Here is a 24061-nt window from a genome sequence, read left to right as displayed (position 1 = left end):
TAAAATTCATATCTATCTGTATAATTTTGATATGTAAAGCAATGAAACTTTGTATGAATTACATATTTAGGCCAAAAATGGGCAAACTAGCAAAAGTGGGCGTGGCACCTTCCATAAATATAATGACAAATTATATATAGGGAAAGTACAGAAATGCGCGGACTACCATGATTGTTTGCGTATTTGTAATGGCACTCGATTTACAGTAAGGCAATTAATGAACAATCTAATCGGAGCGACCTTTATAACTGGGAATTATAACTTCGGAAGTGCCATTTGATTTTAATCGATTGCAGTATCCTATTTGCTTAGTATTTGCAATGATCAGTCTTTGCAAGTTTGGTCAGTCTTTGCAAGTTTGCGGACTAAATCTAGAAAATCCATGTTTTTCACATGAACAGAAACTAATTAAATATCTTTACGGTACGGGTAGCGAAGCACACCGGATTTTAGCTAGTAAATTTATAAAACCTATTTCAGTCACAGTGGTTATTACTTACTTTACTTAAAAATGAGTATAGTATTTGAATTGAAAGATAATGTAAAAAATGTTTAAGGACACTAGAAGAGGTGGTTAGAAAAGTGACCACTAAACCGCAAAGTCTTGCTCCGCCTTACCGTTACCCTCAGTTTAGTTGGCATTGGTGGTATGGGCAAATTGATCTTCGACTTGTCTGTACTCAAAGCCGATTAGATGTCTGAAATCCGGCATTCATTGTGTTAAGCTTATTTAAGTATCAAACCAAACTATATGAAGTTGAGTCAATCCAGATAATGTTAATCATTGCCGCAACGGCTCTAAAGTTTGAATTTGGAAAGCCATATGTTAGGCAGAGCATTGTCATGATGGAATATTACTGTTTCATGTCTGTCCGCATATTCTGGACGTTTTTTGGCCAATGATTACTTCAAACGAATCAGTTGCGTTCGGTACAAGTTCCCTGTTTTGGTTTGGTCAGATTTCAGAAGCTCTTTTGCTCCCACTAAATGCAGAGAATTACCTTAGCGTCATGGATGTTTGGCTTTGGTGCGAATTGGCTTGGTTAGCCAGGCTTAACGTACAATCTCTTGCACTTCGGGTTATTGTAATGTCTAAATTTTACATGGCAAGTAATCATTCGTTGCAGTTAAGCATGAGATCTATTGCATAAATTATTTTAGCTTTATATTCTTTTAGACTTCCTTAATAAAATTATAATGGAATTTAAAGGTTTAAAATTACTCAAATTTGCAAGATGTTAAATATAAAACAAATGTCAAAAAAGAAATGTATATGAGTTATTGGCGATAGGAAACGAATTTAGTTCCAGTTACAAACGCCATGACAAACTAAACATAACCAATTTTTGCTAGTTGTCATAAGAAATACAAATAAATCATTATGGACATATTTATGTATGAATAAATATGTGTGAAAGTAATATTTTTTCTGTTATCAGTGGTCTTAACAAATTAATTGTATATTTTTAGAATTTGAGGTGATCTTTGAGCTAAGGACCATGTATTGATATTCATAAATATTTTCAATTCAAATGTAATAACAAGTACACATACATATGTATGTTAATACACATGTTTGACGACTTTCAATTTAAATGAAATTTTTACAAATTGTAAGTGCAAAACTGATGCAATTACAGTAATACAGCGATTGATAAATTTTGTATTATTTTCGACCCAAGTATGTTAAAAATCGTATTATTTCATCTAGCTTTCATAAAAATATCCTCCCGAAATAGGACTCGATCATAAATGCTTTATTTATATAGATATCCTCACAAATTTGTTTACAAATAAACTTTATATAATTTATCAGAAAGAAGTTCCATATAGATATAAATCACGCAACCTAATTTCATGGCGATCGGTTCATTAAATCACCTGAAAATTATTCACGAAATTAAATTTTTGCACATTTACTCAATGTAGGGTACTATATGATTGAGCTTGTCCGATATACTTTTTTACTAGTTTTTTTTTAGATTATAGATTATAACAGCAAATAAGTTCGTAAATACGAATTACGATGGAAACAACCAAATGTTTGACACCACATCTAAATTTGTTTGCATCCAAAACAGGAAATTCAATAATGGAGACTGATACCCTGTGTCACAACATCGAATGAAAGATTTCGTTCGCATTCCAAGCAAAAGAAAACTGATTTTGGTTTCCCTAACTTTATATTTATGTGAAGCAATCCGTCGCTTAGAATGCGAACAAAACTTTTCATTCCGTATTGTGAAACAGGCTATAGATCTTTCGGTTGGAATACCGAAACTGTTTTCTTGGTGCATGATATTGAGAATCTTAACCCTCCGTTACTCGCAACTGATCTGGTTGATACAGGCAAACATTTTTTTATTGTAAATTTTTTTAATCACCCTAAATTTTAAGCTATTTTTTGAGAAAATAATATCTTTACAACAAAATTTTTTTTAAATACATTTGCCCAATTCACAATTGATGTCGTATTGTTGTAGCATTGTATGTCATAAATAATTTTCAAACTAATTTTTCGAAACAAAACAAAACATTAATAAAAAAAATTACGACATACAACGATACAACGCTACAATACCAATTGTGAATTGTATTTAATATTGATTTTATGTTTTCGAAATAAAAAGTGAAGAGATTATTTTCAAACGCGCCTTTTTTATTGATATCAATTTTATACATTGCGACTAGTCTCGATTGAAAATGATTGCGACTAACGGAGGGTTAAACATTTGTTTCAGTTATCTTGTTGCCATTTTGTGTAGTTGGGATACAAGTTGATTTTGGCAGCTTCCATACAATGCAAATAGTTATTCGTGAGAGTCTTCAAATTTCTTATTTACCTTCTTACAATTATACGAGTATTGGGTGTATCAGTTAAATATGAGGTATTTTTTTCAAATTTGTAGCTTTAATTTGGAGACAATGAAAATCTATTCAAATATTGGCCATTTTTAGCAATGACCTTTTGCCATATTTCTGGCAACATATGTATGTATTCCCAGCCAAAAGAATTGCTAATCTTTTGAGGAAGAATCAAGCCAATATAGGATACTCTGTTCCAAAGTGAAGCGTATCCAAGAGTGAGTGGGTTTCGATTATAAAAGGGGGATGCAAAACTTCCCAATCAAATTCATTTTAAAAAGGTTTTAATAGTCCGAGCGATGTCATGATATAATATTACGGTTTTATTTCTGTCTGCCTATTCTGCGGGTTTTTCGGCCAATACTCGCTTCAAATAAATCAGCTCATAATAGATAGGACACCTTTGCAGAAACCAAATCGAGAGAAATACCTTACAGCCATAGATATTGGGGTTTGATTCGGCTGGTTGGCCATGCTTCACAATCGATCTCTTAAGCTTCGGTTCAATAATGATTTTCTTATATAGCATTCAAGCATAATTTCGGACATGAAAATGTCAAGGTCTCTCAGCTTTAATTCAGACGTTACCTAATTTCCTTGCTTTTGCATGGATCATCCTGCTTGCAAACATTTTAAAATTCTGCTCGAGTAGCTCCCAATGATTTTGCAAGCTCTTGTTCAGTTGGATAACAATCTTCACGGAGTAATGCCTCCAATTCTTTGTCTTCAAGCTTTTTTGGCTGACCTAGTCGATCTTTCTATTCCATGTCAAAATCACCACTTCTGAACCGCACAAACCATTTCTCGCACGTTGAAACAGATGGACCACATGCCCCATAATCTTTGGTAAGCTTCAATTCGTATGATACCCAAATTGGTGTGCTTCAGCGACACCTTTTTATACCCTACACCACCATAGTGGGGAGGGTATAATGCGTTTGTGCAGATGTTTGTAACGCCCAAAAATATTAGTCTAACACCCACCTTAAAGTATACCGATCGACTTAGAATCCCTTTCTGAGTCGATTAAACGATGTCCGTCCGTCTGGTCGGCTGGCTGGCTGGCTGTCCATGTAAACCTTGTGTGCAGAGTACAGGTCGCAATTTTGAAGATATTTCGATGAATTTTGGTACATATCATTTTTTCGGCTCAAGCCTATTGAAACTGGCTGAAATCGGTCCACTATTTCACCTAGCCCCCATACAAATGTCCTCCCGAAATTGGACTTTATCGGTCATAAATGTTTAATTTATATATGTATGTATCTCCACAAATTCCACTCCAAATAAGTTTTATATACACAAAATTCATGTCACCAAATTTTGTTACGATCGGTCCATAATTAGTCATAGCTCCCATATAGACCACTTTAACGTGCATAAATCGCTTAAAAATGTTGGTACACACACAAAATTCAACATACTTAACTTTAATATAGACATAAATCACACGACCTAATTTCAGGGTGATCGGCCCATAATTGGTCATAGCTCCCATATGAGGCCCACTTCCGAAAATCACCCACGAATATAAATTATTGATGTTTTAAAAGAAAAATGTTTTTGCTCATTTACTTGGTGTAGGGTATTATATGGTCTTACTTGTTTAAAATTAAAGAAATAAAGCAAAACTTCAATGTTCAATAACTTAGTGAGAATAAATGACAGATAAGTACCCTTCAAAAAATGTCATTCAAAAGATCTATTGTAAATCCCGCATTTTTAAGTCATACATCCAATATTATATTGACATTCTTCAAATATTGTGTAAATCGCATTTATACTACTGGACACTGTGGAGCTTAAATTGGGAGTTATAGAACAATGTGTAACCTGGTCCCAGTGTGCAACCTGCGCAACTTTTCATTTTTTATGAAATCACAAATTTAGCTGAGATCTCACAAACCTCGCCTAGTTAATTATAATTTTAAATTAAAGAAGAGACGAAATTTTTTAATAACATATAGAAAGGGATTATTTGAATAAACTTTATTTGCATTTGATTCAAACATTTCATTTAATGAATTGATTAAGATTCTATTTTTACAAAGCTAAATAAAAGAAAAATTTACAAAACTTGTGTATAACAGTGTTATGCTTGATGAATTCTTAATAGAAATTAATATTGAGATCATATTTAGTAGAGATATTCGTGAATTAGCAAATCGCAAATAAATAACACAATACAAATATTGAAACTTAAATCAAAATGTATTTTTAAACTACTTCATCTTGAGGTGAATACCACATTTGAACTCAATTGTTATCTGTTATATGACGTTGTGTAATTTACTTGTAGTTACTGATTACAATTGAGTAAAATTTAGTTTAAGTTAGTTTAATGCAGTTAAAATTATATTATTGCAGTTTAATTAACTCATTTTAAAACTTTTTTCTCTTCTTTTTTACAGCATCCATATTTGGCATTAGACATTTGCAATGTTTTTTACTCTTCTGTGGCTTGTCGGTGGCTTATGCACTGAGAGTAAATCTATCAGTGGCTATAGTGGCCATGACGGATAAGGAAACAAATCCAGATTTTGATGTAAGCTAACCTGAAATTTGTGCTCTAAAATATGTTATTAATCAAAAACTTTTCTTTACAGGCATTTAACTGGAGCGAGAAAAATAAATCGTTACTCTTGAGCAGCTTCTTCTGGGGCTATGTAATCACTCAAGTGCCAGCTGGCCAATTGGCTCGCAAATTTGGTGGCAAAGTTATGTTACTGACAGGTGTATTTGTGTGCTCGCTATTGACTGTCCTGACACCCATTTGTGCTAGACTTGGAGACTGGCAATTAGTGTGCGCTCTGAGAGTTATACAGGGCTTAAGTCAAGGTTTTCTTTTCCCCTCCACCCATACAATTCTCTCGAAATGGTCTCCCGTAGAGGAGAGAGGCTCTCTGACCACCTACTGCTATTCGGGTACACAATTTGGCACAGTCGTGATGTTGGCTGCTAGTGGTGTCATGGCTTCATCTTCCATGGGCTGGCCTAGCATATTCTATGTATCCGGTGGTGTGGGTTTGGTATGGTCAGCTGCCTGGTTTTTCTGGGGTGCCAGTTCACCCGGTGATTACAAAAATATTTCCGCTGAAGAAAAGAAACTTATTGAAACTTCGTTGGGCTCTAAAGATGAGGAGGATGAAAATAAACCTATGCCCAAAGCACCCTGGATCAAATTCTTTACCTCGGTGCCTTTCATGGTACTCACCCTCACACATTGCACCCACAATTGGGGCTTTTGGACTTTGTTAACGGAAATTCCTTCGTATATGAAAAATATTCTTAATATGGACATCAAGAGTAATGCCCTGCTTTCATCGTTACCCTATGCCGCCATGTTTCTATTGAGTTTTGTGTTCTCAGCCATACAATCAGTGCTCAGTAAACGTAAATGCATACCATTGTCAGTTAGTCGTAAGCTATTCAATTCCATAGGCCATTGGATACCCATGATCTCATTAATCGGCCTGGGTTATGTGGGTGCCGATCAAACGAATTTGGCCATTGTTTTACTCACCATAACGGTGGGCATAAATGGTGCCACCTATTTGGGTTTCCAGGTTAATCACATTGATTTATCACCCAACTTTGCTGGCATACTCATGGGTATAACTAATTGTGCTGCTAATATAATGAGCATAATTGCTCCCCTGATTGTGGGCTTCATAGTAACCAATGAGGTAAGTTTTGAAACACTCAATCCCCTTAATCTCAAATCCATTATAATTTTCTTTATTTTTATTTTCCTTCCCCTTGCAGAAAGACGCCAATCAATGGCGTATTATTTTCTTCATTGCTGCCGGTTTCTACTTCATTGGCAATTTATGTTTCATCTTATTTGGCAAAACGGAAGTACAATCTTGGAATGATCCTGAAAAAGAGCAACTGGCGAAAAAGCGTAACTCTACGTTTGTAGAGTCTCAGCATTAGTTTAATTGTTATTAGTTTGTATATTGTATGTTTTAACTATTTAGATACTAAATATTTTTATTACTTAATCAGGTCGTAATTTTTAATTGTTTATTAGTAATTTGTTAAGAACTGTTTATGTGAACTTTCATTGTTAGTGAAATAATTAAATAACTCCAGTAACATGTTTAGTTGTGTTGATATTGTTGAGCCTGAATTGTAATTGTAGTTTGTAAAATATTTAACAAATTTTTGTTTAAGTTTAGTTGTAATTGTATGTATTAAAAAAAAATTAAAAAAAAAATAATAAAACGAACTTTTCAGTTTTTATAAGAAGAACTTTATAAAAGTTTTTTAATTGTGTCTTCTTTAAATCATTTCTAAATATATTTCATATTTTTTGTAAATTTTGTTAATCACTTAAGCCAGATCGAAATTAGCATTACCGACTATTGAAATGATCCTAATTAACATTAAGAGATTTAGGAATTTCAATCCTGAAAAAAAATTAATTCTATATAAATAAGTAAGAGTGTAACGATTCTTGTCAATTATTGACCGATGTTCATAAATGTTGGTAGAAAGATTTAGGTTTATATAAAACTTGTTTATGTCCAATTTCATCACGATATGAATTATTATAAGACAATTATGAATGATCAAGACATTTTTTGAGGGGGACCTTGTATGGGGACTAGGGACAAATGTTGCTAGATCGTCATAGAATTTTATAAGGACCTGGGATATATATACTTTTGTGGGTCTGTCAATTAATTGTCTACACAGAGAAAACAGATTCGTATTCACAACCGAATGTGGCGCAAATCGAATTTTGTCGGTTGCGTGTACTATCACATAATACGATTCTGACTACTGCAATTTTTATATACTTACATTAGAATGGCCCAATGAAAAAAAATATATTTTTTATTATTACTAAATATATGTTATAATTTATTTATTGAAATTTCTGTAACATTCATTAATATAAATAATTATATACAATAATTTATAAAATACTATTCCTGTGAGATGAACAGACGTTCAAATTCGTCTTTTTGTCGTAATTCAGAAAAATTTGATAACAAAATATATATTTTCAAAAGCTATCCATGTAGCACCGGTACACATATTACCAAATAATTCAGTTTATACCACGTATCAACATTGAGGCTTGACGACAAATGGGACGTACCATAACGATATTGATCTTTACGAAAGAAATAATTGATGATAATGCTAAATAGAATTTACAAAATAATTAAATCATTAAATAAGTGAATGATTGTAACAAAAAGTTGGATTATAGCAAATTCACAATTTCCTTACCGTTAATCGTTCATTCATCTATTGAGAACCAGTCAGACATTTACCTAATAGGGGGGTCAGACGACATGTATTGCTTGTGTATTGGGACATGTATTCGATACATATGGAATTCCATGTGTATGTCAAAATTCACATTATACATACGATTCATAATTTCCACGTTCAAACGTACATATGTAATTGCATGTGACATAACCTCTATTAGTTTATATGTTTGTTGTTTTTAACAATATATTTATTTAAACATTTTTAAATCACAATAAATATATTTAATGCAATGAAATTTATTTTGTTATGATTTTTCTTTACTCTTTTTTGTTTTGTTTTTTTTTATTTTGCACTGTATTTCTAAATACAACACTTTTATACACACGAAAATAGAACATGCTCTAATTGCCAAAAATGTCACGAGTAATACACATGTATTTTACATACACAAAGTTTCATATGGATCACACGGTATGTATATGTTTACATATGGCAAAATGTCCCAATACATGGCACAAAACACAAGCAATACATGCCGTCTGACCCCCCTTTAACATTCATTAAAACATGAAGAAGCACTTGAAGTATGTATAACGATCTGCTTTAATGAAGAACTGGATGATTTATTATTTACAAGAAGGAGTACGATCAAGTCTTCCTTACCCCAGGTCAAAAATTGACCAATTTTGTGTTAGTCTATCGTCTGTAAAAAAATGCAGTGAAAAAAGTGAAATTCATATTTCATAAATTAACCACGAATGGCTTACTTACCGTCATAAGACCGAGTGTTACTGCGCTATGTTGTGATAACTTTTATTTATTTTAATTAATATTTTACTTTTAAGTGTGTGTACACAATTTTTGTTTAATTTCTAATTAATTTATTATTTATATTTCGAAAACTGTCAAACAAATTTTGTAGTTTTTATCATGATACAACAATATAAGGTACACTCAGTAGAAAATAAATTTTCAAATTGTCAAAACGTCAAACTAAAGAAACTATAACAAGTAAGAGTGCTATATTCGGCTATGCCGAATCTTATATACCCTTCACCAAATTATACTTCAAAATTTTAAATATTTTTTTTCCAGTTGTTTTTTGATTTTTTAAAAAAAAAAAATTTTCGATTGTTATTTTCAATTTTTTTTTTTAAATTTAAAAAAAAAAAATTTTTTTAAATTTAAAACTTTTTTTTTTTAAATTTAAAATTTTTTTTTTTTAAATTTAAAAAATTTTTTTTTTGATTTTTCAATTTTTTTTTAAAAAAAAAAAAAATTCGGGTTCAAAATGAAAGTTAACTATGAAAGTTAACTATGTTCAATTTTGTGTGTATACCAACATTTTTAAGCGATTTATGCACGTTAAAGTGATTTCCGGAAGCGGGTCTATATGGGAGCTATGACTAATTATGGACCGATCGTAACAAAATTTGGTGACATGAATTTTGTGTATATAAAACTTATTCGGAGCGGAATTTGTGGAGATACATATATAAATTAAACATTTAAATTTAACATTTAATTTATTTAAATTTATATATGGGGCATTTCATGTCAAGTGAACCAACTTTTGAAATCGATGTCTTCCGATCGGGATGAAATTTGCACCAAGGTTAGCTCTATTGGATAGTAACTCAGACACAATTTTTCAACAACATCGGTCGAGAACTCTCTGAGTTATAGGGGGTAAAATTTTGACAATTTGGTCAAACAGGGGTTTTTTCTTATCCATGTAACTTATTACCTATTGTTCTTAGCAAAAAGTGTCCCAAATAGTATAGATAGCTATTTCTTCGATCTTTCGAAAAAAAAATATTAAAAAAAAAAAAATAAAAAATTTTTAATATTTTTTTCCGAAATCAAAAACTTTTTTGACTTTTTTTTAAAATTTTTTCTTTTTTTTTTTTTTTTTTTTTTTTTTTTCTTAAAATAAAGTTTAGATATTTTCCTTGAACACCTACTTGGTCGCTTAGTGGGATGCGAGTGGGATATCTATCAAAATAAATATTTTGTAACGCAAGACATACAATTTTTTAATTTTTTTTTGCAAAATCAAAATTTTTTTCCAATATGGGCCCTTTTTTAATTTTTTTTTTTGCTCAAAAGAAAGCCTAGGTCCATTCCTTTAAGATATTTTTAGTCCCTTAGTGGGATGCGAGTGGGATATCTATCAAAATAAATGTTTTAACACAAAAATTGTATGTCTTGAGTTACAAAACATTTATTTTGATATATATCCCAATCGCATCCCACTAAGCGATCAAAACCATCTTAAAGGAATAGGCCTAAGCTTTCTTTATAGCAAAAAAAAAAATTACAAAAAGGGCGCATTTTAAAAAAAAGTCAAAAAAGTTTTTGATTTTGCCAAAAAATCAAAAATTGTATATCTTGAGTTACAAAATATTTATTTTGATAGATATCCCACTCGTATCCCACTAAGGGTCCTAAAATATCTTAAAGGAATGGACCTAAGCTTTCTTTTGACTAAAAAAAAATTTTTAAAAAAGGGCCCATTTTGAAAAAAAATTCGAATTTGCAAAAAAAAAGTCAATAATTGAATGTCTTGAGTTACAACATTTTTATTTTAATAGATATCCTACTCACATCTTCCTAAGTGACAAAATAGGTCTTAAAGGAAAAGACCTAAGCTTTCTTTTGAGCAAAAAAAAATTTTTAAAAAAAAGTCCCATATTGGAAAAAAATTTCGATTTTGCAAAAAAAAATTAAAAAATTGTTACAAAATATTTATTTTGATAGATATCCCACTCGCATCCCACTAAGGGACTAAAAATATCTTAAAGGAATGGACCTAGGCTTTCTTTTGAGCAAAAAAAAAAATTAAAAAAGGGCCCATATTGGAAAAAAATTTTGATTTTGCAAAAAAAAATTAAAAAATTGTATGTCTTGCGTTACAAAATATTTATTTTGATAGATATCCCACTCGCATCCCACTAAGGGACTAAAAATATCTTAAAGGAATGGACCTAAGCTTTCTTTTGACTACAAAAAAAAAATTAAAAAAAGGGCCCATTTGGAAAAAAAATCGTATTTGCAAAAAAAAAAGTCAAAAATTGTAAGTCTTGAGTTAAAAAATATTTATTTTGATAGATATCCCACTCGCATCCCACTAAGCGACCAAAAGGGTCTTCAAGGATAATATCTAAGCTTTTGTTTGACCTAAAAAAAAAGATTAAAAAAGGGTCCATTTTGAAAAAAAAAAGTCAACAAAGTTTTTGATTTTGCAAAAAAAGTCAAAAATTTTATGTTTTGAGTTACAAAATATTTATTTTGATAGATATCCCACTCGCATCCCACTAAGCGACCAAGTAGGTGTTCAAGGAAAATATCTAAACTTTATTTTAAGAAAAAAAAAAAAAAAAAAAAAAGGAACCATTTTAAAAAAAAATCAAAAAAGTTTTTGATTTCGGGAAAAAAATATTAAAAATTTTTTATTTTTTTTTTTAAATATTTTTTTTCGAAAGATCGAAGAAATAGATATCTATACTATTGGGGACACATTTTGCTAAGAACAATAGGTAATAAGTTACATGGATAAGAAAAAACCCCTGTTTGACCAAATTGTCAAAATTTTACCCCCTATAACTCAGAGAGTTCTCGACCGATGTTGTTGAAAAATTGTGTCTGAGTTACTATCCAATAGAGCTAACCTTTCATCCCGATCGGAAGACATCGATTTCAAAAGTTGGTTCACTTGACATGAAATGCCCCATATATATAAATTAAACATTTATGATCGATAAAGTCCAATTTCGGGAGGACATTTGTATGGGGGCTAGGTGAAATAGTGGACCGATTTCAGCCAGTTTCAATAGGCTTGGTCCTTGAGCCGAAAAAATAATATGTACCAAATTTGATCGAAATATCTTCAAAATTGCGACCTGTACTCTGCGCACAAGGTTTACATGGACAGCCAGCCGACCAGACGGACGGACGGACGGACATCGCTTAATCGACTCAGAAAGTGATTCTAAGTCGATCGGTATACTTTAAGGTGGGTGTTAGACTAATATTTTTGGGCGTTACAAACATCTGCACAAACGCATAATACCCTCCCCACTATGGATGTGTAGGGTAAAAAAATATGGAAAAAAAATCTGAAAATCTGTTTCCAAAGCCATTACCCCTAGCTATGGCACCAATATTTTTCTACTAATCCTAAACAGTATAAGGAAGACTTGAACATTGTATGGAAGCTTGGATTAGGAAGAAAAAAAGGTCTAAAAGATATTCGCAAAACAGGTCGAAACAACACTTTCGAAGAGCACAGAACACTTCTATCAGAAAAGCAGCTCGTAAAGTTAAATGATCTGATTTGTTTGTGCGCACAACCAAAGCTAATGCTGGGATGAAGTCGTATAAATTACAGAAAGTTTCATATCGCAATTCGGTAATGATCTTAGAAGCAAAAAAACGAGCGAAAAAATTAATGCATAATTTTATAAATACACTTGTTGTCTGAAGGATGAAAGTTATGAACTGGCAGATTTTTCACAGCTTCCGGATCAAGTTTTTTATGTGACCGATGGACGAGGTAATGTTCAAGAACAATACGGATAAAGAAAACGAACAAAATTTCCCAAGAAGTTTCTTGTGTGGCAATTTCAATGTGCAGTGTGGGAGAAACTTTAGTATTTCTCTTGCAACTAAATCAGATTTTAATTAATATTTTTTTTATTTAATTTATTTTTTTCTTTATATATACTAATTCACTTTATACATTAATTTAAGATTCTCACATTTAAAATTATCAAAAACAAGACAAGACAACATAATAAAAATACTGAATAATTATAAATATTAAAATTTACTGCTTCTCTTTTCCATCCGCATCGGTATTTGCATGTTGTCGAATTAGTTGCATTTCAGCTGGCTGAGGCAATGGATCATTCCATGGCTGAATCTTAGTTTGGCCAAATATTACAAACAATAAATTAGCTATGCCATAAAAACCACCAGCTATAATAAACACAAGGCGCCATTCAAAGACATTTGTCTAAAATAAGAAAAATTATTAAGATTTTATTATATAATAATCAATATAACATCTTACCTCATCCTGCACCAGAAAACCTTTAACCAGAGGAGCTAAAATACTCATTACATTAGCCGCACAATTTGTAATGCCCATCAAAACTCCCGCGAAATTGGGTGATAAATCTATATGATTCACCTGAAAGCCCAAAAATGAGGCAGCATTAAAACCCACTGTTAAGGCAATCAGAACAACAGCCATGAATATATTGTTGCTATCGCAAAAACCCAAAGCCACCAGTGCCATCATTGGTACACCCTGGCCAATAGTATTAAATAATTTACGACTATAATTCGTAGATAAAATACGATGTTTATTTATGAAATTTGCTACAAAGCAAAACAGAAAACTCAGCAACAACATTATGGCATAGGGTAAAGACGAATAGAGAGCATTACTCTTGATGTCCATGCCCAAAACATATTTCATATACGCAGGCAGCTGTGTTAATAAAGTCCAAAAGCCCCAGTTGTGAGCACAATGATCAATCATCAATACCCAGCATGGTAGAGAACATACAATTTTCGACCAGGGGGTTTTCAAATTTCTCACCACTTCACAATCATTATTTTGATTAGAGCCCATGGAATTGTAAATCATGGATTTTTCAGCATTTGTTATGCCCTTGTAATGATCGGGTGAATTGGCACCCCAAATATACCAGACAATACACCAGATGACACCCAACAGACCGGATAAATAAAATGTACCGGTCCAACCCAATGGAGAGGGCACTATCCAGCCACTACTACCGAACATTAGAATGGCACCGAAAAATGTGCCAGCATAGGCGAAAGTACACAGGGAGGCCCGCTCATGAGCAGGAGACCATTTTGACAGCACAGTATGAGTGCAGGGAAAGAGTACACCTTGGGCTAGACCCTTTAATATGCGCACGGCAAACAGTAAAGGCCAATCACCAATTTCCACTAAATATGGAGTGAAGAGACATAAAATTGAACTTATTAAAATGGCGTAAAAGAACAAGTTTTTAGCTCCCCACTTCCGGGCCCAGGGACCAGCGGGTATTTGTGTGCATACGTAGCCGCAGAAAAAACTGCTCAACAGCAAAGATTTGATGTTCTCTGACCAATCGAAAATCTGCAAAATAAAAAATATAAATACAAATTAACTTTTTTTAATATAAATCAATTTTTAGAGGGCTTAATACATAATGCATAAGATAGTAAAGAAATGTTTTCTATTTTATGTAGAAAATTATTTCAAAGGAATCTGCCCAGTAGTTTTTAAGTTACATATTTCTTACTACAAAATTTGCTATAGGCCCAACTGTGAACTGTTATAAAACGTTTTTTTTAAGCCCCATAGTACTTAAAATTGTAAAAAAATAACACAAAAAAGTAAATTTTAATCAAAACTGGTAAGAGAGCTAAGTGCCGGTCAAAATAATAGCACCACAGAACATTAAAGCAATCAACATGGAAAATATTTTTATTTTCATAGTAATTTTAATTAAATATTTATAGTATATCGTTAATTAATCTCTATTTCTTCTATGAGTAAAGTTTTCTTTAAGAAAAATTAACCTTTCAATCAATTATATGGTATCCAGATTTTGTGCAGTCAAAATAATAGCACCATCGTAAGAAATTGTCGAAAAAATATAGAATATTTATGTTCTCGATTTAAAAAATCGCCATAATATTATAATTTGAATTAATTTATATCGAAATGAATAAAATTTGAAACAAAAAAATTAATTTTACTTTTCAAATTTTTTAGTAACAAAAAAACTGGTGTATGTGAGCTCTAGTTTCAAAAATTATGATTTCTGAACATACAATTAGCTTAATTCAGAAAAACACTATTTATAGATATTTAGAAATAGTTTTAAAAAACATTGCGTTGAAATAAAAATATAAGTTTCAGGTTGCGAAACCGCTTATCGCTTTTAATCATAACACTCTTGGCCCACCGTTTCGAAAATCAGGCATTTATGTTCTGCACGGTAGTCAAATGTGGCGACTAGTGTTGCAATTAATGCGCTGACCATTACAAAAACAAAATTTAAGTTATTTAAATCCTAGAAAAGTTTTATCAATAACAATATAACATCCTCTATTAAAGGTAAAATTTCCAAAGTCGCATTACCATTTTTCAACATTCAAGTACCAAAAAACTTCTTGGTCAAATAATTAAACAAATTATATTGTTTGATGTCAGACTTCTATAGAATGTCCTCCGAATCCAATTTCAACTAAAATTTAAGATAATATATTCATCTTTTCTTAAAAACACACAGATTTTAAAATTATAAGTTGATCGTGGTTTTTCTACTATAACATTCGAAGAATATATTGAATATGTGGAATAAATAATTCAATATTATATGATCAAATGTTTGATAAAATCATACTCAGATATAAATCAAAGAAATTATGACCCTAGGAATGATCTATGGAATGATAAATTGATATAAATTTGGGTTTCAAGCTAAAAGGTCAATGTCATGGCACAGGATGCGATATCCCCAAACATAATTTTATTAAAACTAGATGGCCAAGAGTCACAAAAAGGGTAAAAGGAAACCAAAAATATTTAAGAATTTATTTTGGGGAATGAAAAACTATATTTGGCATACATGTTGGATACAAAATTTTAAAAATTTTAGAATCTTTATGGGTGGTCGGTCTCTTTTTTGCCAAAAAAGTAAATTAAATTTTGTCCTGGTTAATTTTTGTTTATTTTAATCGATTTCTATCTTGGTGCTATTTTTTTGACTGATGAATTTCGTAAGTAGTTATATATTATGTTGTTTTTCTTTAAAATTTGCTTATAATTTTCAAAATTATTTTTAATGTTTGAAAGCATAAATTAATACAAAAACAACAAAAATTAATTTAACAGTTTTTACGTAATATTTTAATATAACAATATGAATGTCGTGGTACTATTATTTCGACCGCAGCTGTATATTCGGCAGTGCAGAATCTTATATACAACTTCACCAAATTATATTTTAAAATAAAAATTTTAAATATTTTTAGGTAAACAAAATTTAATTTTTTTTAATTTATTTTGGAAAAAATTTAAATTTTTTTTTTTAATTTCTTTTTAATTTTTCTTTAAATTTATTAGTGGAAAAAATTTTATAACAAATTTGAAAAAAAATTCGGGGCAAAAAATATTTTTCCTGATTTTGTCCCATTTTAGGTCCGACTTACTTTGGCATTATATACGCCATTGCAAAGGTTTTTGAAATATTTATTATTGGGTATCCATATTGTCTATATTAATGACTTAGTAATCCCAATATAGATAAAAAATAGGTAAAATCGAGGTTGTCCTGGTTATTCCTTATATCTGAGCCATTTGCGGGACGATTGTCTCGATTTTAAATATTAACTGAGCCGGGAGAATTCCCGATATTTTGGTGCTACGGAAAGTTGATTTTAACATGCAGACGGACAAACGGACATAGCTATATCGACTCCGCTATCTATAACGATCAAGAATATATCTGTGGAGTTTGGACAAAACATCTTAAGTCGAGATAAGAAAATATCTTAGTTTTTTTTAATAATAAAACTAACTTTACAAAAAGCTCCGTTTACACTGACCTGCTTCTTCTTACGAATATTAGTTTCTGAGATATCATAAAAAAACAAATCAACTTATTTGGAGTTGTTGTTGATTTGTATTTTGCAAAACAATGTAATTCGCAAAAACTCTTGAATTTATCGATAATTGTTTTATTATTTATCCTTTGTATAATTCTTTGAGACAAATTATAAAGTTCTTCAAGGACAAATAATAAAATATTGATCGATAAATTCAACAGTTTTTGCGCTCTCCTGAAAATTCCACTTAAGTTGTTTTGTCAAAAGTTCACAGATATGTATAGTAGCATTAAAAAATGATTTATTTATTTTTTCTATTTCCATTATTAAAGAAAATTCAAATAACACCATTAGAATATAGAAAAAGTACCAAAAAGCCCCTATTTGTGGTTTACCATTCAGTCGGGTCCATTTATCCTTTATTTCATGTTTCTAGGTTCTTTGGTGAAGAAATTACAAAAAGTACCATTCGAATAAAGAAAAAGTACCAGTCGATAAGTGAAATAATTTAAAATATTAAAAAAGTACCATTAGGAGAAAAGTACCAATTTCCCTTTTCCTCCTTGAAATAAGTTTAAAATTTAACAGACATGTCTCAAAAGATTAAAATCTGTGTTAATCTGCCCAAGAAAAAATATGTATTAAAAAAAGTACTAAACCGTTTTCCCGGATTTGGCCCAAATAACAACCTGTTAGTTAATTTTTGTGTGAATCCAGGAACCAATGTTAAAAAAATAATCAAAATTGACTTAATAATTTCAAATAAAATGTATTTTCCCGATGTTATCCCCTTTTTGGTATCTTTTTTATCTCCATTGCAGTGGTAAAATTTTATTCAAATAAAGCTAAAAATAAAATATTCGTATGTCTATGTCAAATTATAGAAAAACATATTTTATGAAAAAGTACCAAAAATAAACACAATTTGTATCCCTTAAGGGTTCGAATTTCCAAAAAGTACCAAACTGGTAATCTTTATTTTTTGATAAGTAAAGAATACGATCTAAATTTTGTTTCTATGTTTATTGGTTTAAAAGATACATAGGGTGCCAAAAAAGTACCAAAATAAAGTTTTTACCCGTTTTCTCTCCTAAAAGGTTCGAATTTAGAAAAAGTACGAAACACCTGTCAGCTTACTTTTTAAGGAGTAAAAATTTAAATTTTTTTTTGTATCTTTATTAGTTTTTAAGATATACCGAATTTACCCCCTAAACGTTCGAATTTCCAAAAATCACTTCTTAGTGGATCGTTTTGGGGAGGGACGAACCCACAGTTAACATTTCATGATTCTAGCTTCAGTCGTTTGGGCTGTGGGATGATGAATCAGTCAGTCATTCAGTAACGTTACTCTTTTATATATATAGATATTTTCTGTTTTTTACATTTGGGGTTCATTTTAACTCCAAGTGCCATTAAGGGTTAATTTCCATTTTTGTACTGTTATTATAAATACTAGACTTCATGTTATATTTTTCTTAGGTTTCATCAAAATCGGCTCAAAAATAAATAAAATTTCGCTATCTTGAAATTAGAAATTCCAAACATTGAAAAATTTTACCTTTGACCTTCACGATTTAAGGTTTAATGTTTTCCAATTTTATTAAAACATTCAGAGTATATTTAGAATTAACTAGACTATAATATTCTGAATAGGTTTTACTTAAAATTCATAACATTAAGGAAATAGAGCTCATTGGCCTAAAAATTGCCAAATAATTGATTTTTCTTGAAAATTTCAAAATTTAAATTGGAGGTACGGAAAAACTATAAGAGATATTTTCATAATTTTTTCACATTTTTATTCCCTATTGTATTCTTAATAAATCCCAATGAGATGATCAATAAATTCTGAAATTTGTTTAACAAAATGTTTAAAAATTTGAAAATGGAGTTTTGAAACTGCCGTTAAAAAAATTTATTTTGTTTGGCTATACCTGCGAATAGGTTAACGGTATCTTAAGAAGACAAAAACTAATACACAAGTAAATATGGATATATTTTAAGTAAAAATAGGCTTTTATTTTAGTATATCTCAAAATATGTTAATTTTGTTCCTACATTTCTTGTTCTAGTGGCTTGAGACACATTAATGGCCTGGGGAATTTTTAATAACTTTGACATTTTTTAACGAATTTCTGTTTTTTATGTCTTATTAGAACTATAATTACGTACACATTTCCATTCTTTTAAATTAAATTGCAAAAGTAATTTTTGAATGGCAAAATTTTTACAAAAACTAGAAATAATGCTTTTTCCTCTTGTAAATGCATCTCAAAAATTTTCCTAAAATTTTTTTAGGATGATTTTTTACTAATGTTCACCAAACTGGGGGTGAGACTGGCCAAAATCCAACTTTCATTTATTAAGGGCCACCCTAATGCACACAAATAAAAATCCCTCTATTCGCCTACTCCCAGCTAGCATTTGGAAGATTGTTGAATGACTAATCACCAAACTGAGTCTTTTTCGACTAGTTGTGATGACCTAAAACTGATTAATAAGTAGCACGCTTAAAAAATTATTCGAAAATGATTAATGATTAAAAAGTGATTCGACTCAAAAACTACTCAAAAAGAATCATTTATGATTAGAAAATGATCGCATATTCCAGCATTTTAATTGCGCTAAAGTATCAGAAATGACTAGAATTTGATTAAAATTTCCAAAAAATTGTAGCTGGGCTACTGATTTAGAGAGTATGTGGTATGAAATTTATCCAAAGTTCGGCGGATGGCTTGCTCTGTTGGATAATGTGTGCCATAGAAATCACGAAGTCATCTATATGTTGCAGGAATCAATGACTGATTTTCAAAGTAAATTAGGATAATTATGCGTTCAAGCATCAAAAACTAAGCCCGGTGTGACAGTTCGTTTGACAGTTAACCCTTTCGTAATTTTTATCTGGGTCAAAAAAACCTTTACATTGACAGTGTTGGTATATGTCACGCTCTATTGGTTGCTCAATTGTTTCTTGAGCAGTCTAATAATTATGAAAATTTGTTTCGTCTCCAATTTTATGAACTTCATTGGCTTTCAAAATATGGAACGCATGTAATTTAGAACAAACTACTTCGTAAAAAAATAATTAAAGTTTTTCGTATAAATAGATTGATGTACTACAACAACATCAACATTTTTTTAATAATGATACCAGTCAAATAGAGAATTCTGATTTGTTTACATTACAGTTGCTTGTTATTTACCTTTAAACCATCGGAATTCTTATGGAATTTGAAAATCTGCGACGCTATTAGAGGATTAATCACCCAGACTGTTTTATATTTATATTTATTATATTCAAAATTCAAAAATTAACTTTAGTAGTTCTCCGAAAATAGATCATTCTAAATTAAAAAAAGTATTTTTTAAATACAATAACTATTTTCATGCTTCAGATTTAGTTCAAGCAGAAGATTATTGATTAAAATTTTTGCAAACATCATTGTCATATTAATTCATATTATTTTTCATTATTCCAAATTGTATTTGAAATATAAATATCAAAATTCTTAGCAGTAATTAGGTGATAATTACTACATGTGGCAAATTTGCGACAATAGTTATTAATTTAATTTAAAGCAAACTGAAATACAGTTTATTTATATTCGCATCAATATTTGTTATTTAAAACATTGTTTGACTAACAAAATCATACATTTAGATTTGTCTACTGAACTTCGTGTTTGTTTTTAGCACCCTGAAAGTCACATAACAATACACAGTTTTCAGAAATTTTAAAAAGTTTCACGACAATCCTTATATCTTAGTATTTTACCAGACAGTCAATCAAATAACTATTTGTTTCAACAAAATTATTATTGCGTTTTGTCCTAATATTGCATTTAATTTGTTCACTCTTTACTATATTCACCATTACTTCTCACCTGCGCAAATGGTTTTTCCTCCATTGGATCGGTCATTGCTATTATAGACACCGATAAATTAATTCTCATTGCATAACCCACTGCCAGTCCCCAAAATAACAGCAGACATTGTAAATGCCTAACGCCCAGCATTTTTGGAGCTTTGATCTCTTCGTTACTTAAGGGTTGTAACATTTTAACGATTTATGGAGAATTCCCGGAAAAATATTTCACTTTTAATTACTACAACCGTTTAATTTTAGTTTTTTTTTTATTATTTATTTCGCTTAAACATAACTTGATTGCTTTTGGATAAAAATCGTAATGAGATTGAGATGAAAACCAAATTCACAAACAAATTTTGAACATCATCATCATCAACTGAAAACTGATCGAATTGTCAAAGTGTTAATTAAATTATAATTGAATTGATTTAAGTAAATATTTAATACAGTGAGTTAAAATATTAAATTTACACATTAGAGTTGAAAATTATCAAAAAGTTCGGTTTTTGTAATAAAATATTTGCAATAAAATGAGACGATGATTTTAAACGCGACATGGAATGATTCTTACAAATATTTATTTGGATATTTCGTACTATTTAAACGATTTGGACAAAAGAAGCAACGTCCTTTTTTAAAGCATTAAAACTGTTTAGGCAATTTTGACCCATGAGCATAGGGTAAGGGTTAAGAAATTATAGTTTCTATCTTTTACAAGAAAATTTTCTCTCATAAACGATTTTTGGTATTTGTAGATTTTTTCGGATCAAAATATATGAATAACTCTGTTCGGAATTCCCGATAGAAAATATAAAATTATCCAATCTTTTTGGGATACTTTTTTAATATTTCCCGGGAATGAAAAAAGTCGTTGAAGTATGGATCCCTAGTACTACTGAAAAGTTACGCTCAGTGCAAAAATTTCGGAATTAAATGGTTTTTCAAGGCTTTGACATTTTCACAAATAAATATCGAGTATTTGTAATTCTCAGTCTCTTTAAAGATTTATTTGTATAATATCTTAAGCTTTCCTAATGCCTTTGGGTAAAGGGTTTGCTGATGATCTGGTACTATTTAAAAATAAACAAGTAAGAGAGCTATATTCGCCTGTGGCGACTCTTATATACCCTTCACCAAATTATACTTTAAAATTCAAATTTTAAATATTTTTTTTTCAAAATAATTTTTTAATTTTTTTATAGGTTGTCCTAGTTTTTTCCTTATATCTCAGCCATTTGTAGGTCGATTTTAAATAGCTACCGATCCGGAGCTATAGCGGATATATTGATGTATGAATGATAAGAATCATATATTTCAGTTATTTGGGGGCTACGGAAAGTTGATTTCAACATACAGACGGACATGGTCATATCGATTCCCGCTATCTATAACGATCCAGAATATATACACTTTGTGGAAGCGAAAAGAATTAGGTCAAATTCTATTGATGATGAAACTTATGTACTCGCAGACTGTTCTAAACTTCCCGGTCAATTTTTTTATTTGTATGTTCAAGAATAATACGGGACAAAAAACAAACAAAATTCCTCAAGAAGTTTGACCCCTTTCACACTAGGCAATTTCGTTGCGCAAGTCTCTTGTGTTTGTAGATACCAGAAAAAATGTCGGGTTAAGGAGAAGAAAATTTAGCATGCTGTTTTCTTGTTGGGCAAGAGACTTGCGCAACTAAATTGCCTAGTGTGAAAGGGGTCTTTCTTGTATGGCAAGCCATTTCAAGTTGTGGCAAAAGAAGCCAATCATTTGGACATCAGGCACGATAAACACAGAATATATAAGGCCATCAGCGCAAAAGTGGTGTAACCTCAATTTTTTTTGTTTGCTTTTCTGGTGGCACATACAGTCCTTATATTATCAATAGCAATACAAATGTGGGGTAAGCTACCTTTTGGTATTCAAAAGCAGATGGAACTGAAAAAAATCGTTTTTTTTTTCACAGAGCATATATAAGTAAAGTAAATTGAATATACCACTAAATAAAAATGTTGGGGGTTACACCACTTTCACACTGATAGCCTCATATATATAACGGAGTGTTTCCAAAAACTGCTTTTATCTTTGTTATTTCTGACACGATTTGGCATCATAGCACTGTGGAAAAAACGCCTTTCAGTGGTATTCAAACAATAATGTCAATTTTGAACCACGGGAAGCAAATCCACCTAACTATCCAGATTTTCGACCTAAGGAAAGGTATTGGGCTCTTGTAAAAAATAATTAAAGCACACATGAAAGGTAGCGCAGAACAAGGTAAGCGTAAGTGGACCACGTCGTCCGAAATGTAACGGAAGCAACTAAAACATATTTTCCGAAAACAAATATGCCAATATTTTAAAGTGTAATGAATTTGTACAATACTTGAATAAATTTACATATTTTTGAGAATTTATGTATATATTAAACGATTTAAATTTTATTTCACTTAATACAAGTATAAGTTTTTTTCACTCACTCTTTTTATTAAAAACTAGATGACCGCCCCGGCTTCGCCCGGTAGCTATTTATTAATGTTAGTTCTTAAAGTTTATCCAAAAAAATTCTCTTGTTAAGAAAAATGAGAAGTGAAAGAAATTCAGCCAAATCGCTCCAGCCGTTCTCACGTGATGCCATTACATACATGGAGCATTTAATTTGTATATATATAGATGAGACTGCAACGCTTCGAAATAAGAAAAATTTTAAAAAATATTGTTATGAAATTGTACTTGAATTCAAATATAACGATTTTAAGGGCTGATTTAAAAGTAGCACAATGCTTTCAAATAACAGTGCTGTAATAGCAAACTGTAACATATCTGTGGGCATAATTAAATAAAAGCTTTCAGTTGATTTGATCGTAAGTTGGCAACGCTGTATTCGAATTCGAATATTCAGTTAAAGAACATTGTAGAAAGTACACTACAGATAGCGTATGTATTAGTAAGATCTAGAATATTCGAAATTTGACAGTTAAAAAACAATCTAGAGTGCAGATGGCAGTGTTATAATTAGTGGCAGAGGTTGCAGTCGTGAGTGAGTTTTACCAGAGATGCTTTTCAAATAAACATCAACTGTGTGCCTTAAATTGTGTTGTGTTTTTCAAGTAAATTCGTGTACATTATAAATTGTGTCTGTATTTATGCGAATTTACAAACGTGTATAAAAAACATTGAGTGACTATTTAATTCTGTTGTTGTTCATTTGAATAAATAAAGAGTTGTTACCATTTTCAAACTACTAAACGGTTTTTATTTGCAATCAAAAGTATCCGGTTTATTTAAAGGAAATAAACCAGCGTTTTGAAAAGGTTAAAACGTAACAATATATAAAAAAATGATAATCAAACTTTGTTCGAAAAACAATTATGCTTATAAAAAATTACAAATTCATTAAGATTTCATAGATTTATTTCCATGTTAAAAATAATGTTCCCACTGTGCGCAGCTATCTCACAAATTGTAA

The 24061-nt window shown here is 30.7% G+C and overlaps 2 protein-coding genes across 3 annotated transcripts in view; one reads left to right on the top strand and one right to left on the bottom strand.

Annotated features, from left to right (window-relative positions):
• The window catches only part of LOC135960289 (putative inorganic phosphate cotransporter), a 32130-nt gene extending 25011 nt beyond the window's left edge, over positions 1–7119 (top strand). For both annotated transcript variants that reach the window (XM_065511535.1, XM_065511536.1), the window contains exons 2-4: positions 5277–5410; positions 5472–6551; positions 6631–7119. In XM_065511535.1, coding sequence (XP_065367607.1) covers positions 5277–5410; positions 5472–6551; positions 6631–6801 — 1385 coding nt within the window. In that variant the 3' untranslated portion in view covers positions 6802–7119. The remainder of the gene's footprint in view (positions 1–5276; positions 5411–5471; positions 6552–6630) is intronic.
• A 5791-nt stretch (positions 7120–12910) lies between these two features.
• Positions 12911–20840, bottom strand: LOC135960164 (putative inorganic phosphate cotransporter). Its single transcript, XM_065511391.1, has 3 exons — positions 20619–20840; positions 13172–14254; positions 12911–13114 (listed from the first exon to the last, which is right to left on the bottom strand). The coding sequence occupies exons 1-3, from the start codon at positions 20790–20792 to the stop codon at positions 12926–12928; spliced, it is 1446 nt and encodes a 481-aa protein (XP_065367463.1). The 5' UTR covers positions 20793–20840; the 3' UTR covers positions 12911–12925.
• Positions 20841–24061: the final 3221 nt, after the last annotated feature.

The sequence above is a fragment of the Calliphora vicina genome, chromosome 5, assembly GCF_958450345.1.
Source record: "Calliphora vicina chromosome 5, idCalVici1.1, whole genome shotgun sequence".
NCBI lineage: Eukaryota > Metazoa > Arthropoda > Insecta > Diptera > Calliphoridae > Calliphora > Calliphora vicina.
This window is presented reverse-complemented; position numbering and strand designations above follow the sequence as displayed.